Raw genomic sequence first — 17,890 nt, 5'->3', positions numbered from 1 at the left:
AGCCCCAGCGAGGCAGGATCACGTATCCTGAGAGTCTCCCAGCCAAGGCAGCCACCCGCCTGCCAGGCCTATACCACTGAGCCTGCAGCTGCTGGCCCCCCTCTCCTCTGCCCTCCTTTTCCTCGCAGCCCCGCTTGTCCATGCACCTCCACCTTCCCTCCATGGATCTGCTGTGTGCCTCTCCAGTGCCGCTGTAGATCTGGGAGGGACTTCAGTGGGGCTGAGGGAGGAGGCATAGGTGCAGACAGGGGGGCAGCTCTGTTGGGGTAGATGGGGGGTGCTGCAAGGAGGGGAGTCCCAGGTGGCAGAGCTGGGCTCAGAGGGCCTCATGTGGAAGACAGGCCACTGGGGAGGAGGGGATGGACAGAGAGCCTGAGTATGGCCACTAGGGAGCCAGCCTGCTGTGCTAGGAGGGGCCTCTGCCCAGCAGCATGACCCAGGATATGCCTCGCACGCAGCAGGCTAACGCTGAGGCTGGGGGAGCCTGGGAGCTCTCTGACGTCTTAAGTAGCCCTGACGGTCACTCGGGCCACGCTGCTGTCTACTCACACACCATTGTCACCAGTGGGTGAGGCCCAAGGAGCCCACCAGGCCCAACCAGGCAGCTGTACCCACTTGGCAGAGATGGGGCCCTGGCATTTCCTGGTCCCTAGCCTCACCCCACCCCCCCACCTTTTGGGACTACCTTCTCAGGGGGCTGGGCGGTACCCAGATGTTTCTGTGCTCCACCCAGCTCCAGTGGCACCGGGCTGCCTGATGGGGTGGGTCCACCACAGTCCTGGGGTCTCAGATTGGGCGGGTGCAGGGTCACCACAGACCTCAGGAGTCTCTGTGCCTCGAGGGTACCCTCCCCAGAGTGCCACACATCCAGGGTCTCCCCAGCTGGCTTGGGAACGCAGGCGGCACAAGTGCAACAGGCAGGAAAGCAGTGACATTTCCAAGGCGAAAGCCATCTTTTATTTATTTGATCCAAACCACAGTGTGAATTATTCACCCTGTTTACATAAGCATGGAACTACAAGAATGATGGGGAGCCAAGCAAGGGTTTTGTGGTGCCCAAGTCACAGCCAGAGTCCAGGCCTCAAGCCCAGGCTCAGTAAGTGAGCCTTTCCCAAGGGCGGCCCCCTCCTCACCTTGGCAGACCACATGGACTGCAGGAGGTATTTTCTGGTCTCTGAGCCCCATGTCCTGCTGTCAGAGGGGTGGTGAGACGTGCACAGGGCACTCCCCAAGATGGAGTATACAAAGTACCCTGTGTCCCCTGAGGGCCCTTCCCCAGCTGGTAGAGACAGCAGGCACGTGCCCAGGAGGCATGTGCCCAGCAGGCATGTGTCCGGGTAGGTGTGTACTCGCAGGCGTGTGCCCATCAGGTGTTCTCCTGGGCGGGTGCGCGTCCAGGGAGGCATAAGCCCAGCAAGCAGCACACCCCACTCTAGAGAACACTTGCCCCTCTCCCCCTGCCCCGGGCCTCATTGACAGCAGCCCAGCAGGCATATGCCCAGCAAGCAGCACACCCCACTCTAGAGAAGACAACACTCACCCCTCTCCCCCTGCCCCGGGCCTCATTGAGAGCAGCGGAGGTGTGTTGTGAGGAGGCTTCAGGGGCCACTCTGTGCAGACTGGGAGCCGGTGCATCAGCCTGGCCCATCCACTCCTGGAGCCCATAAGGCACAAACGGCAGCAGCACCTGGATACAGGGGTGGCGGGGGGGTAGTCTGTCCTGCTGCAGGGCCAGGCCACATTGATTGCCAGAGTTTCCTTCTTCCCCTCAGACATCCGACATCCATGGCCAGCAGTGCCGTCTCCGTCTCTGACAGGGTGAACACGTGCTCAGTGACTCTCCCCTCTGCGAGTGGGCATCCTGCCAGCGGCTCCATCTCTGGGTGGGCTGGCCAAGGGAGGCTGAGAAGCATATTGGGGTCAGAGCTGCCAATTAACCTTTTGATTCCATGGCCCAATTACTAGATGAATCAGGACCTATGCCCATGTGGAGAGGCTCTGGGAGAGCTATGTCCACGAGGGCATCAGGGCTGGTGATACACAGTGGACGGGCAGAGGAGCACAGGTGGCTGTGGGGCCTCACTCGCAGCTGGGTTTTATACACAGGCCCTGTCTTCTTGCCGATACCAGGGAACCTCACCCAGAATGAGGGCCCTGCGCTGGGCGTCCCTCATAACTGGGGTCATATTAACAAGGTCCAGGAGGGTCTCCCAGCACCTAAGGGTGGCAGGGAGGCTGTGGGGCTGCTACTGAGTCAGCCTCCATCTGACACTTGTCCTGTTCTCAACGGGGCTGGCCCTTGAGCCTCAATTTCTCCATTTGTACAATGGGGAGAGTCCTGGTACATACTTCATAGGGTTGTGACAGCCACTGCCCTCTACAGTGTATGTGTGTAAGGTGATGTCACTCACACAGCTAACATTCATTCAGCATTCACGTTATTACACAGGACAATGGCACTCACAGTCACAGCCCTCTACAGTTTATGTACGCTGGTGTGTCTCACACAGCTAACATTCATTCGGCATCACGTTTTTAGACAGGAAGACAGCACTCATGGTCACAGCCCTCTACAGTTTATATGTGTAAGGTAATGTCACTCAGGTGGCTAACATTCACTCAGCACGTTATCAGACAGGACGACAGCACTCACGGCCACGGACCTCTACAGTTTACATGTGTAAGATGATGTCGCTCACGTGGCTAACATTCAGCGTGTTATCAGGACGACAGCACTCACGGTCACAGACCTCTACAGTTTATACGTGTAAGGTGATGTCGCTCACGTGGCCAACATTCACTTAGCACGTTATGAGACAGGACGACAGCACTCACAGCCCCCTGCCATTTACGATGTGCTCTCAGCTGTACGGCCTTAGGTCTCTGGTGGCATTGCATGGCAGGTTCCGATCTCACATGTGAAGGCCAGGGGACTTGGGGCTTGTGCAGAGTCACAGGGTCAGGAATAGGCAGCTGAGGTATGAGCCTGGCTTCCCTCGGGGCTCCTGGGGCCCTGATGCCCGGCCTCTTTTCTCTCCAGAAGAGAAGGCAGCTCCCCCATCCCTGGCCCCTTCCTCCAAGGGCCCCTTCTTCACCTGCAGGCAGACTTCTCTCTGGCAGGCAGAACCCCCAGAGTGATGTGATTTGAAACCCCCAAATAGCCCCTGGCCAGGGGCTTCCTTCCTACCTGGCATTTCAGTACTCCCTGTGTACAGGGTCATGGTGGCCCCTGGGTAGCAGTAGGGTCCCACCAGCAGGGAGGTGATTGTCAATGTCACACACTGGGGTGCAGCAGACCCCAATTGCAGTCCAGGGTCCAGCTCCCAGTTCCCACCTCCTCCACGAGGCACCTTTGCTCCTGGACTCTGCCGTCAGGCTGGGGTACACCACACTCGCTTCTGTTGTCACCGGCACCGCTGGCTTCTCAGGTGTTCAGTAATGGTGTGAGTGTGGTCACTCTGCCAGCCGGAAGCAAGTCCTCAGGAAAGAGAAGGTCAGGTGTGGAGCCAGGGCCAGAGCTGCAGGTGCCACTCAGCACCTGCCGTCAGTGTCAAGGGCACATACAGTGACCTCATGATTGTCCCCACTAAGGGCTGGACAGCGTCCTGGCTGCTTTTCCATCATGTGGAGCTCACACACTGAGTTGCTGGTGTGGACAGCAGCCCCTCATTCTCTTCTGGGGCAAGGGGACAAAAGCCCTTGCTGTCCCGCCCTGTCCCTCAAGTTGGTGGCCCCTCCGTGCCCCCTCTCCCCTCTGGTCTGTAACGGCCCCTTCACCTCTAGCCTGTCACTGAGTCTCCACCTCTCCCCCCAGAGCTGAAGAAGCAGGTGGAAAGTGCCGAGCTGAAAAACCAGCGGCTGAAGGAGGTCTTCCAAACCAAGATCCAGGAGTTCCGGAAAGTCTGCTACACACTCACGGGCTACCAGATTGACATCACCACTGAGAACCAGTACCGTCTGACGTCCATGTACGCCGAGCACAAGGCCGACTGCCTGCTCTTCAAGGTGAGTCCCACAGCTGAGTGCCCTGGCTGACAAGAAATGACCAGACTGGGCCGGAGGAAGTCTGGCCATCTCCCACGTCGCATCTGAGCTCCCCCTGGCCCCAGGCCACCTGCAGCTTTGCCTGCATCTGCTCAGGATAGCACTGGCCTCAAGGGCTGGGGGTGCCCACTTGGGCTAGAACCTCCTCTGGCCTTCTTCCTCCATGCATCCACCCTCCACGTAGAGCTGCCCTGTGGGGTTAAGGACACAGATGTGAGCGTCAGCCCACTGGAGGGCCACGGCATGCTACAGGTCAGTGTCGGACCTGGCTGGGGCTGAGTTGCCCATGGTGTTGCCAGAGCACGTAGATCAGTGGATGGCAGATAGAGGCCCACGTGGGGCTGAGCTAAATAGAAGGCAGAGACAGCGGGTTGTACTCAGTGCTTGTCTGTGGACGTACGTGACATAGATGTTGTCAAGGCAGGGGAGGGCAGTGCTTGGCCACATGAGGGCGGACACTGGTCATCACGGCAGAGGATGCTGAAAAGGGTGCAGTGACGCATGGCAGGCCTGCGTCAGCTGCTCCAGACAGATGGGGGTTGGGCAGGAGTCTCTATGGGCTCGCACTCACAGTGTGCTGGCTCTCAGGTCTTTGTGGGACAGTGGCAGGTGAGCAGGCGTGTGTGGGGAGGCCAAGTGGGGGGGGTGCCGCCCAGCAGCTGGTCCACAGGTGCCACCAGGGTGACCAAGAGGCCAAAGTAAGGTGGTACCACCTGGCCCTCGAATGGCCTGCTGAACGTTTGTCCTTGTTGATTCACGGAGAATCCTCACATGGTGCATGGTTGCGTCAGAAGGGGTGGGACAGGGCTCGAGCTGTAGGAGACAGAGGGCAGCCACCTCTTGGGATGGTGGAGGTGTGGAAGGGGCCAGCTTTGTTCTTGTTCACAATAATGCCGCACCATGTGGCCTGTGTGTCTGAGCAGAGTTCAATGTGAGAAATGCACCACGTCTCTTACTTAGGCATGTAACTGACCGTAAACCCACCTCCCACCTTCCTTCCCAGCAGAGACGCTGAGTGAGCCGAGGCTCTCGGGGCCACACGGAATGACCATTGCAAGTGTGGACTGGGTGGCACAGCTGCCAGGGTCATCCTGTGACCTTGTGGTGCTCACTGGCATGGGAGGACACAGAGGAGCCTATTCCCCCTTCCCCCAATGGTCCCCCAGGCAGGTGTGCCACTCACCCCATTCTCATGGGCAGCCCCCACAGTGGAGCAGCTCGTGCTCATACCAGTGCCCCTTTGGCCTGTCTGGGCATCCCCTTTGTCCCGCCCTCCTTCCCAGCTGCCTCAGACATACTGGTGACACAGGGCTGCTGGTAGGCTGGTCCCTCAGAGTGTTTCAGACTCCTGGCATCACGTTCTTCTACCCTGGAACCCGTAGGTAATCAAGCAAGCAGATAAACACTCAAACACTCACAGAAGCCTCACAGTGAATAAACGACCAGAGAGACATGAACCTCTTTGCTTTTGAATAATTCAGGGTCACTGGTTGGTGTTTAGTTTTACATCCCAGAAATTCCATGGGGTTTTCCAGAAAGATGAAGTCAACAGTCAAACATGTGCAGTTCTTGTGAACAGTCACCGTTTAACTTCTCACTTGTCATATCAGCATTTATGAACCCAGAGGCCCCACGTTCCCTGGACGCCTGCTTATTGATTAGTGTGATGATTGAACTTACAAAAGTCCTCCAGTGAGACTTCGGGGAACACCCCAAGTATTTCATATTTATGGAGCATTGAGAATACAGAAAATCCGAAAGAAGAAAACAGTCCCCTCATGATCTTGCCTCCCAAAGATACCACTGTTATCATTTGACATATTTCCTTTCAGGGCTTCATATGTATACCCCTAAAAAAACCAAACCCGTTGCTGTCAAGTCAATTCCAACTCATAGTGACCCTATAGAACAGAGTAGAACTGCCCCATAAGGTTTCCAATGTATGGGCAGGTATAAAACCAAGCCCATTGCCTTGAGTTGACTCCGACTCATAGCAACCCCATGTGTGACAGAGTAGAACTGCCCCATTAGGGTTTGCTTGTCTGGCCTTTCTTTCATGGAGCCACTGTGTGGGTTCGAACAGCCAGCCTTTCAGTTAGCAGCTGAGGATAAACCATTTGCGCCTCCCAGGGACCTTATGGGCATATATAGACATGTTAGTTTATATTTACAGAATTGGGGTTGTACTACATTTGAAAGTGCACTACCCCCAAGTGTCTCATGACTTTGCATCTCCATCTGTAGGACACATGTCTGTCACAGCATGTTTGAGGATGGGGACTAGTGGTGTCACCTGTGGATGGCCGTTTCCGCCTGAGGGTCTCAGGTTTACAGGGCACAGGTCCTTCCCCACCACACACAGGAGCTCCAAGGCTCCCCGCCTTGCCTGGTGAGTGCAGCCTTCCCACCCCCGGCCCCACCTGCCCCCTTTTTCCTTGTCCTGCCCCTTGGATGCCCCCCGTGGCATGTCTGGTGGCGCCACAGCCCAGGCTCCCAGCTGGCACCACGACCCCATGCAGCACCATAGCCTGGCCCACTAGGTGGCACCCCGGCCCGGCCCCCAGTGGCACAACAGCCCAGCTGCCGTGGGGCTGCGGGCCCAGCTCTGTGTGGCAACCACTGAGTCAGGCCTGGCCAAATCACACCAAACACAGGCCCCTGGCAACCTCAGCTTATTTTATTTTTCCAAAAATGATTTTCAAGCAGGAAGGGGGCCGCAGGCAGAGTTAGAAATAGCTGTAGCCTGTTTCCAGTCGAGCAGTTTCTGCAGATGTGCACTGGGATAATTGTGGGTTTGCGCTCAGCCCTGCGCGGCTTTGCTCACGGAGTAAGTGGGCTCCCCGGCCCAGCCTCTTGTTGCCAGCGTGGGCAGAGGATACTGCTGCCCCGGATGGCCACTCTCGGGGAAAGGCAAGAACCTCAGCCCCAGCTCCTTCCCTTCCTCCCTCCCACGAGGGGAGCAGACCCCACATCTCCAGAGTGTTCTTGGAAAGGTTGTGCCCTGTGGCCTGGAGTCAGGCCATGGGCCGTGCAGGTGTACTGTGTTTTCAGAAGCTCCACGTGTGGCCAGAACGTACCCATAGCCCTGCTTACTCCTACCTTGTTGTTCTCTCACTGTGGCTCACAAGGACATCCCCCTCTCCATCCCCTCTTTCCCTTCTCTCCTCTCTCCTCCTCTTCCCTCCCCCTCCCTCTTTAAGGCCCAGGGAAGGAGAGCTTCCTGTTAGAAGAATGAGAAGTGGGATAACTAGGCCAGGGTCACGCAGCAAATATATGTTATTGTGGTGGTTGTCGTTAGTTGCCGTCGAGTCGATCCTGACTCATGGCGACCATGTGTATGCAGAGTAGAACTGCTCCATGGGGTTTTCAAGGCTGTGACCTTTCAGAAGCAGATCACCAGGACTTTCTCCCAAGGCACCTCTGAGTGGGTTCAAACTGCCAACCTTTCAGTTAGTAGTCAAGCACTTAACTGTTTGCGCCATCGAGGGAATCCCAAAAGTACAGTTTGGAACCAAACTTGTAGACTTTGGGGCCTAGTGAAAGCAGTGACCCTGCCGAGTTCCTCAATCCCTTCCCTGGGACTATCCTTGTGACCTGCTATTGTCCCGGGACTAGCAGGTGCAGACCAGGGGCTGCAACAAGACAACAGCAGAGACTGTGGAGACAGCCTCTCGGGGTCGTGAGTGCAGCTACTGCCATGCGACCTGCCAAGCCTAGTCTGCAGATCCATGAGATGGGAGCATGGTGTCTGCTTGGGGGCTGCTATGCAGATGGGGAGAGACCCCCCGACGTACATGTCTGTTTGCACATAAACTTATAAGTGTGTAGACACGTGCAGTTGTTGCTGTGTGGACAGGGAAACATTCCCCCCATGTACATGTCTGTTTGCGTATAAACCTGTGAATGCGTGGATGTGTGCAGTGCAGCCAAGCCTGCACACTGAGTCCTCAGTCAACACTAAATGTTGTGAGCATGGTGCTGCAGGTAGTGTGTCTTCCCAGAGCCCCCCAGAATCCAGACCCCACTGAGCACCAGGGGTCTAGCTAAAGCAGGGTCTTGGGCCAGACTACCTGGCCTCGGTCCTGGCTTTGCCACTGGTGGCTGTGACACCGGGTAGTGACACTTTAGCCCCTACCCAAGCTCATTCTGTGGATGACATGAGCTTACCCATGGGAGGGTCTGGCTCATGGGGGAAGCTCCCAGCAGCAGGACCCTGTGTCTTTCCTCGCCGCAGCCCTGCTCATGGAGTGGGGACAGTGGGTGGTGGGGGCACGGGCAGTTCTTTGAATTGACATTGCCGGAGTTGCCTCCCCCTCCCTGGGCTCACCCAGCAGAGCTTTCTAGAGGCTTTCATCAGGCTCCCAGCCTGATCCCAAGCTAAGAGCTATTGCTGGGAAATGTCAGGAACCCTCCTGCTGGCACTGTCTCATGCGTTTTACAGAGAAGGGGCGGCACCTGTGCTCCGGACAGCAGCTAGAGGGCCACGCTGGCCGAGGACAGGAGCCAGGCAGCCTCAGAACAGGAGAGGCAACCGGCAGAGAGGCAGGTGAGGAGGTGGCTGCCTTCTCCTACACACCTCCAGCCAGAAACTGCCAACTCTGGGCATTCTTATATATCCAGTGGCACTTGGGGCTGGCGTGACATTTTACTGTGATGGTGTGATTGAAGTGTGGCTCTGGGGATGTCTAGTGGGGCAGCTCAAGGCTTCTTCAGTTGCAGGGGGCTGGAGAGTACAGGAAATGACCATGGCAGGTGGCTCGAGGCTTCTCCCTCTGCTTGGTGGGTAGGTGGGCTGGTATACACCCCTGCTCTCCCATTGTAGCAGCTGTGGAAGAGGAAGGCTGTGTCCCTGGGCTCCCCTCCTCTGGCCCCTCTCCCAGAAGACTGGCCAGCAGGGTCAGGGAAACCCTGGGTGTGATCTCAGCCTCACAATTGGCCACCTGCCCTCGAACAGGACACTTCACCCTCAGATCCTGTATCTCCTGGAAGGTGGCTGGGAGGGCCAAGGGGTTGAATGCAGGTGTCTGCCATGTCCCAGAGCTCTGCAGTGTGGGGCGTCTGTGGCCTTACTCCACATGGTGCTGTGCCTTACCAGCCCATGTCCAGGAAGCACCCAGCCTGACCCTGCACACAAGACCTTGAAATCTGACCAAACTGGGGCCCTTCTGCCTTCCTTGCCCACCATCCTTCCAGCGTGGGCCCGTTATTCATTTCAGATTCTTGTGGGCACTTGAGCCATGAGAGGCCATCAGAGCCACCATTAGTCTCACCTCTTCATCATACGGATGAGGGGGCCAGAGAGGGGCAGCAGCTTCACCCTGAGGGCTACTTGGAATCTGTGTTTGAGTCATCTGAGTAAGAGAGGCAGAGGTTTGTGCAGCTTGTTTTTAAGAAGTCCTGACCACAGAGCTCCCCAACTTCTTGGGGCAAGCCCACCGCTGGGTCTCAGAGTCTTTGTCCACAGTGAGGACTGGGCTGTGTGAGCCTTCTGCATGTAACACCCTCTCCAGCCCTCTTCCACTGGGAAGAACAGCAATCTCTGTGCAGCTGGTGCCAGGGAGCTGTCCCTCTCCCTGGTGCTGAAGTTGAGGTTTGACCTTTGGGGCCATGGGGAGCTGTCCTGATCCTTGGTGCTGAAGTTGAAGGTTTGATCTTCGGGCCCGCGGCTTTGGGAGCTGGGCTGGCCCCCAGAAGGCAGGGCTCCAGGGTGATTTGGCCAGCATGTTCCATGACACCAGTCCCCACACATCCAGAAAGTGCTGCCATTTCTGAGAAAGTGCTAATAGCTGGAGTCATTGTGGTGTGAGGTCTGGCATTCCTTGAGACCTCTAACTCTCCATATAGATGTCTGCATGGAGCAAGCAGTCAGCAGTTCCTCCTCTCAGCTCTGAGCAAGACCAAGAGCCCAGACTGCACGAGCAGGAAGGGGACTCAGAGGTGGGGGCACAGCCTCCGTACATGAAAGGCCCCAGGGGTGAGAAGGGCAGTCCAAAATCACTTGGCAAGCAGAGGCAGAGCCCTGGCCCCCTCACTCCATCAGCTGAACTGTGTTGACCTCAGAGATGTCCTTAGGCTCTAGGCCTGGCTGAGGAGGAATAAGGAGCAGCAGGAGGGGAAGTGGTGAAGTGAGATGGAGAACAGGCATCCTCACCACCTCCTCCCCAACAGTAATCAGGTCCATTCAGGCTGCCAGGAGCAGGCGACTTGAAAAGCATCCCAATCTCCTGCTGCAATGATGAGTCCAGATCGGCACTTTAATGTGAATGTATCTCTTCTGGGTCCCCTGAGTTTCTGATGATGGCGCGCTAAGCATGTGCTGACTTCAAACTCGCTCACTTCCTCAGTAGAAGAGGCCAGGTTGGGCAGGCATTGAGATGGGAATGATGCCAGCATCTGTGTGGTTCTGCCGCATGTGTTATGGTCCTTTTCCTCTCTCTCTCCACCCAGGCACACCTACTTCCTGGGGCTGGGTGTCAGAGGAGAAGGCCCCCCAGGGGGAGCTGCCACCTCCAGTGTTTGCCCCTCTGTGGAGGGGGCTAGCTTGTGTGAGGGGACCTGGAGGTGGATTTGGAGCTAGTAGTGAGGAGCCAAGGACACAGTCCTCAGCTCAGGAAAGAGCCAGCTGACCTGGGGGATAGTGACTGCCAAGTTCCCTGTCACTGGAGGTATTCAAGGAGAGGCAAGGGTTCTTAATCGCTTGGCAGTGATTAGGAGTGAAACAAGCGTAGGGCCACAGGACAACTTCTTCCCAAGGAAAATGAGTCCTCTCCTTCCAGGGATCACTGGCCCCTGATAGTGAGGCACACAGTGCAGTAGAAAGATCTAGGCTCAGAGCCAACAGCTCATGCAAAGACCCTGTGATACAGAAAGCTTGGGACAGCCTCAGGACAGAACGAGAGCAGGCTGGAGAGCCAGGCAGGGGCAGGACACGCACGGCTCACAGGCTGCAGCGGAGAGTCTGGTGTTTATCCTGAGAACAGTTATTGTTGTTAGGTGCCGTCGAGTAAATTCCAATTCATAGTGACCCCATGTGACAGAGTACAACCTCCCCATAGAGTTTCCTAGGCTGTAATCTTTACGGGAGCAGATCACCAGCTTTATCCCGTGGAGCTGCTGGGTGGAATCAATCCGACAACCTTTTGGTTAGCAACCAAGCGCTTAACTGTTGTGCCACCAGGGCCCTTCAGAGAGGAAGCCACTAAAAAGATTTTAAGAAAGGAAGTCAAGTGATGAAGTTAACACTTGGAAGTATTCTCTGGGGCTGTGGTGGGAGTAGACAAGCACCCAGCCTCGGGTAAGGCATGTAGGAGGTTCTCACAGAAAGGCAGCCACCGCCGCCCCCCACCTTGGCTGCCTGCTTTTTGCCCTGAGGCTGCAGCTACAAACCTTCCAGGCCTTCCTGAGCACGTGAAGGAGCGTGCGCATGGCGAGATGTCCATGGAGCACAGGTCAGGGCAGGCAGGTAGGGACAGGGAAACCGGAAGTTCAGGAAGGGCTGAAACACTGCCCAAACAGCTTGCCAGTTGCTGCCAAGTAGATTCAGGCTTTTGGCAACCCCATGTGTGTCAGAGCAAAACTCTGTTCCACGTAATATTCTATAGCTGGTTTTTCAGAAATAGATCGCTAGGGAGGAGCCATGGTGGGCGCTGTAGTTAAGCACTCAGCTGCTGACTAGAAGGTCAATGGTTCAAACCCACCAGTGGCTACATGGGAGAAACACTATAGGGGCAGTTGTACCCTGTCCTATAGGGCCTCTGAGTCGGAATCAACTTAGCGACAGATTTCGTTTTGGGTTTTAGGTCACCAGGTCTTTCTTCAAAGACTCCTCTGGCTGGACTGGAACCTCCAACCTCTGGGTTAGCGACCGAGCGTGTTAACCATTTGTACCACGTAGGGACTCAAAAAAAAAAAAAAAAGTTACTGATATTCATAGCTTCCTAATTATAAAAGTAATTGTACAGACTGTATCAAAGCCTAATAAAGTATATAGAATAAAACTGAAATCGCTTACAGCCCTATCTCTGGAGGTAATATTAACACCATTAACATTTTACGGTGCTTATTGCTCTCAGTCTTCTCTGTGTGAGTTCCAGGCTTGCATATTTCCCAGTAAAACAGGGGCCATAATAGATAGTTGTGCTTCCTGCTTTGTTCACTTGACACTTTATCATGAGCGTTTTACACCCAATTAAATAATCTTTCTCATAGTGATGATGTTTTATGGTTACATAATGTGCTATTCTGTGGCTGTACCATAATTTACTTAATCTGTTTCCTGGTTGTGGGATGTTTAGCTAGTGCCTTGTTTAGTTTATTTGCTGTTATAAAATAGCACCATAGTGATCATCCATTTACACAAACTTTTCTCTGCACCTCCAATTATTTCTTTAGACTAGATTCCCAGTAAATGGATTAGTAGTTCAAGGTTGTTTTAAAGCCATTTAAACCACGTAAGAGGGGGCGGTGTGGTGGTTCAGTGGTAGAATTCTTGCCATCCATGGGAGAGACCTGGGTTCGATTCCCAGTCAACGCACCCCATGTACTTCCACCACCCATCTGTCAGTGGAGGCTTGCATGTTGCGCAATGCTGAACAGGTTTCAGCGGAGCTTCCAAGCTAAGACTAGGAAGAGAGGCCTGGCGACCTATGCCCAAAAAGCAGCCAATGAAAACCCTTTGGATCACAATGGTTTCATCCACAACCAAACATGGGGATGGCACAAAACTGGGCAGTATTTCGTTCTGTTGTGCATGGGGTTGCCATGAGTCAGGGGCCGATTCAATGCCAGCTAACAACGACAACAAACCATCTGAGACTCCAGGACATGAGACTTGGCTCCCCCAGTAGGAAATACTGACCCCTTAGGGTTGCAGGGAACTTACGGTTGACTCAGTAAGTTTACAGTTCATCATCTTAGCTGAACCCCATGGTGATCCAGCGAGCCAGCACTTGCTCTCTCCACTTTGCAGATCAGCAATCTGGGACCCAGGATGGGTGGAGTTTGCCAAGGTTCATGGTTAGAAGTAGCCAAAGTTTCAGGGAAGAGCCAGCTGCTGCCTAGGAGCTGGAGGCTCCTCTCAGCTTTGCCCCCATCCTGAGCCTGCCCTCTGGTGCCTGCGTCTCCTCCTTCCTCTGAACTCCATGGCCCACCAGCTGAGAGCAGGCTTGGCTCTTGTCCTGGGAGGTAGCTGAGGCAGAGAGGGCCACAGGGGGCAGGAGATGGTCTGGGCTTGCCCACAGCTCAGCCTCGCCTGGTCTACTTGTAAGCGGGTCCCCCCTCACTTCCACGTCTGCAGGGAAGCAGGGGCCAGGCCTGGAAGTGTCTGCAGCCCTTCCTCCATGAGTCTAGCCCATGACCAAGGGCCCCTGCACCTCCCAGCTCTCAGGAAGCACCAGGCCTTTCTGCCTGACATGTGCCATTTTGCACCATGTACTTTCTCTTGTTTATTATGCTGCTGCTCAGATGTCTGGCACAGACTTCATGGCCCATGAGCAGACTTCTGGGGCTTTCTGTAGGGCCTGGGAGACAGGTCCAAGAGCTACATAGCCAGCCAGATGGAGAGTCAGCTGCGGCCAGAGAAGGCGCGCACTAAAGGAAACTTGGTTTGTGTCGTAGTCTCTTAGTGCTGCTTTAACAGAAATACCACAAGTGGGTGGCTTTACTGGATAGAAACTTATTTTCTCACAGTTAGGAGGCTAGAAGTCCAAATTTAGGGTGCCATCTCTAGGGGAAGGCATTCTCTCTCTGTCTCAGCTTGACTTCCGACTATCTTTGGAGGTCCTAGGCATGTAGACTGGCCAGCATCCATCGTCTTCACACAGTGTTGGTCTCCTGCTGTGTCTGTCTTCTTCTGTGCCTAATCTGCTCCTTTCATGTCTTTGAAGTAATTAGCTTAAGACACAGTCCACACTAGCAAAGAAAACCCTATTCCCAAGTGGAATTACATCCACGTGTATATGACAGAGTAGAACTGCCCATAGGGTTTCCTAAGCTGCAATCTTTACAGTAGCAGATTGCCAGGCCTTTCTCCCTCGAAGCCTCTAGATGGGTTTGAACTGCCAACCTTTCGGATAGCAGCTATAGATTTAGCAGGTATGGGGGTAGGATTTACAACACATGTTTTGGGGGGATATAATTCAATCCATAAGAGTTTGTAATGAGCAAGGAAAGGGCAGGGAGACTGGGGGAGGAGGAAATGGAGGGTGTCCAGGGTAGGGCCCACTGGTGTTGCCGCAGGACATGGCAGCTGTGTTTCTCCCCAGGCCCCGGGCCGTCATTACAGCATAGGCTCCAGTGGAGTGCCCTATGGCCCCTGTGCCCCCATGAAGGAAGTTTACCTCTCCGAGTGGGCGACCTGGGCTCTGGCTCACTAGACAGTGCTGGGGGCCAGGAGGGAAATGGGGGTGCACAGACTCCCAAACCCACGGCATCGCCACAGGTAGGATCAGGACCTGGATGGTAACGAGTCCCAGGTGACTCCCGTCAGTCAGCTCAGGTCCAAGCACTGGCGACCAGCACCACCATTGGGCTACAGAGGGCCTGGCTCGCTCCAACCCATCTCCTCCATGCGGCTCCTCTGTAAGTGGAGGTACTGGCAACCGTCATTAACACAAGCAGGAGGGTGAAATTGGTGGACAGTCTTCTGTCTGCAGGCGCTGCAGTCATCCCTGTGTCCACAGTAGCCCTGCCCTGTGGTGTGGGTGTGGGAATGAGAACCACCTCACTGTGCATTCGGATGACATGCTCATCTGGCACCTGTCAGCTTTGGACAAGTGTGGGCTCCATTTCCTTGGTGGAGAACTTGGTCTAGAAATTGGCATTTGTCCCCCTCCCCCTCTGCACCAGATACCAGCGAGAAGGTGGCTGCCCATGGGGATTGTAAATGGCGTGGGCATCCAGGGGGCAGGCGTGTGGGGAGAACTGAGGGGCAAGAGAGGCTAAAGCAGGCAGTAGGGCCAGCTGATGAGATGTGGATAGGAGATCCCAAGCCTGGCACCCACCTGCAAGTGCCAGGGAGCCATAGAGAGCCTTAAGTCAACCAGTAGGATGAATGTTATGTATTGAATTATGTCCCTCAAAAACGTGTGTCAACCTGGCTCGGCCATGATTCCCAGTATTGTGTGGTTGTACACCATTTTGTGATCTAATGTCATTATTCGATGTGTTGTAAATCCTCGAGGGCATGGGGGTTTTATGATGTTAATGAGACAGGATTAGAGGCAATTATGTTAAAGAGGCAGGACTCAATCTACAGGATCAGGTTGTATCTTCAATCAATCTCTTCTGATATTTAAAAGAGAGAATTGAGCAGAGAGGACAGGACCTCATGCCACCAAGAAAGAAGTGCCAAGAAGAGAGCACATCCTTTGGACTCAGGATCCCTGCACTAAGAAGCTTCTAAACCAGGACAAGAACCTTCCCCCAGAACCAAGAGAAAGAAGCAGCATTCCCTGGGAGCTGGCACCCTGAATTCAAACTTCTAGCCTCCTAGACTGTGAAATAATGAATTTCTGTTTGTTTAAAGCCATCCACTTGTGGTGTTTCTGTTATAGCAGCACTAGATAACTAAGATATGTCAGCTTCACTTTTAAAAAGTTGATACATAATAAAATGCACCCACTTTGAAAAGAATTTCAAATTCTTTCTGGAACCATGGAGGCTGGATGAATCCCTGAAACTGTTACCCTGAGATAATCTATAAATCTTAAACCAAAAATATTCCCTGAAGTCTTCTTAAAACCAAACAGTAGTTTAGCTTAACTAGTAAAGAATGGCTGCCCTTGATGGAGCAGGAGAACAATGGGGTACAGATCTTAAATTCTCTAAAAAGACCAGGCTTAATGGCCTGACTGAGACTGGAGGAACCTCCAAAGCCATGACCCCCAGACTCTCCGTTAACCCAGAACAAAAACCATTCCCAAAGCCTACTCTTCAGACAAAGATTAGACTAGACTATAAAACACAAAATAATACTCATGAAGAGTGTACTTCTGAGTTCAAGCAGATACACGAGACCAAGGGGGCAGCTCCTGTCTGGAGGCAGGATAAGAAGGCAGAAAGGGACAAGAGCTGGTTGGATGGACATGGGAAACCTGGAGTGGAAAGGGGGAGTTTGCTCTCACATCACAGGGATTGCAACTACTGTCACGTAACAATATGTGTATAAATTTTTATATGAGAATTTAACTGGAGCTGTAAACTTTCACCTAAACCACAATAAAAAAGGAAAAAAGGAGGAAGAGAATGGTTGCACAACTTGAAGAATGTAACCTATGTCACTGAATCGTACATGTAGAAATTGCTGAATTGGTATATGTTTAGCTGTGTAGATTTTCAACAACAAAAAAAAGCACACCCACTTTCAGTGAACAGTTCGACAAGGGCAACGCTTTAGGCCCCTTTGCTATCAATTTCCCCACACCCCTGCTCTCAGTCACGGTGTGTGTGTTGTATGTTAGTTGCCATCTAGTTGGTAGACCTGCCTTTCCTAGGATTTCACATAAATAGAATGACTCTTTTGTGTCTGACTTATTTTGCTCAGCCTCTTTTTGAAGTTTGTCCTTGTTGTTGGTGTGTCTCAGTAGTCTGTCCCTTTTTATTGCTGAGTAGTACACTGTTGGAGCCCTGGTGGCACAGTGGTTAAGCGTTTGACGGGTAACCAAAAGGTCAGCAATGTGAATCCACCAGCCCCTCCTTGGAAACCCTACAGATCAGTCCTACTCCGTCCTATAGGGTCACTATGAGTCAAAATTGACTCAACGGCAATGGGTTTAGTGTGTCATTGTACAGATGTGCTACAGTTTGTTTAATTCATCTGCTGATGGACATTTGGGTTGTTTACAGTTTTTGGACTATTCAGAATAAAGCACCTCTCCAAGTTTTTCGGTGGACACATATTTTCATTTCTCTGGGAGTGGAATTGTTGGGTCACGTGGTAAGTGGATAAGGAGACCTGATGGCACAAGAGTTAAACGCTTGGCTGCTAACCTAAAGGTTGGCAGTTTGAACCTACCTAGCGGTTCCATGAGAGAACGACCTGGTGATCTGCTCCTGTAAAGGTTACAGCCTAGAAAATCCTGTGGGGCAGTTCTACTCTGTCATATGGGGTCACTGTGAGTTGGAATCAACTTGAGGGCACCCGACAACATGGTAAATGGATATTTAACTTTTTAAGAAACTGTCAAAATGTTTTCCTAAGTGGTTCACCATTTTACATTTCCCCCACAACATGTGAGAGTGCTACTTGATCCACACCCTCACTAGCACTTGGTATTGTCGGTCTTTTTTTTTTAATGGGTGTGTAGCGGTATCTCAGTGTAGTTTTAATCAGCATTTCCCTGATGGCTGTTGATGTTAAGCTTCACATGTTTTCATCCCATTCGTATTTGTTCTTTTGTGAAGCATCAGTTCAAGTCTTACTTTGTTTTATTTATTGACAGTTTTAAGAGTTCTTTGTGTATTTCAGATAAAAGCCCTCTTTCGTGAATTGCAAATGTTACAAAGGTGGCTTGCCTTTTTTGCAATGTCTTTTAGAGAGCAGAATTTTTTTAATTAAGTCTAGTTTACCAATCTTCTTTTTTTTTTTTTTGATTCTTTTTATGTGTCCTAAGAAATCTTTGCCTGCCCCAAGGTGTCAAAGAATTTTTTTCTTTTTTTCCTAGAAGCTTAATAGCTTTAGCTTTTATGTTTCGGTCCATGATCTATTTTGAGTTAATATTTGTATATGGTATGAGAGAAGCAAATGTATATCCAGTTGTTCCAGCAACACTTGTTTAAAAGAATTTCCTTTCCTGACTGCATTACTTTGGCATCTTAACTGAAAATCAGTTCACCATACATATGTGGT

At 52.8% G+C, this 17,890-nt stretch overlaps 1 protein-coding gene across 4 annotated transcripts in view; it reads left to right on the top strand.

Annotated features, from left to right (window-relative positions):
- The window catches only part of MAD1L1 (mitotic arrest deficient 1 like 1), a 448,177-nt gene that overhangs the window by 369,952 nt on the left and 60,335 nt on the right, over positions 1–17,890 (top strand). For 3 of the 4 annotated variants that reach the window (XM_049904706.1, XM_049904707.1, XM_049904709.1), the window contains one exon: positions 3,815–4,005. In XM_049904706.1, the coding sequence (XP_049760663.1) occupies positions 3,815–4,005 (191 nt within the window). Of the gene's footprint in view, positions 1–3,814; positions 4,006–6,288; positions 17,411–17,890 lie in introns of those variants that run through there. The other variant, XM_049904708.1, reaches the window with a different exon arrangement.

Source organism: Elephas maximus, chromosome 12 (assembly GCF_024166365.1).
Source record: "Elephas maximus indicus isolate mEleMax1 chromosome 12, mEleMax1 primary haplotype, whole genome shotgun sequence".
NCBI classification, from domain to species: Eukaryota; Metazoa; Chordata; class Mammalia; order Proboscidea; family Elephantidae; genus Elephas; species Elephas maximus.
Note: the sequence above shows the minus strand (reverse complement) of the source record. Positions and strands in the feature narration are given on the sequence as shown.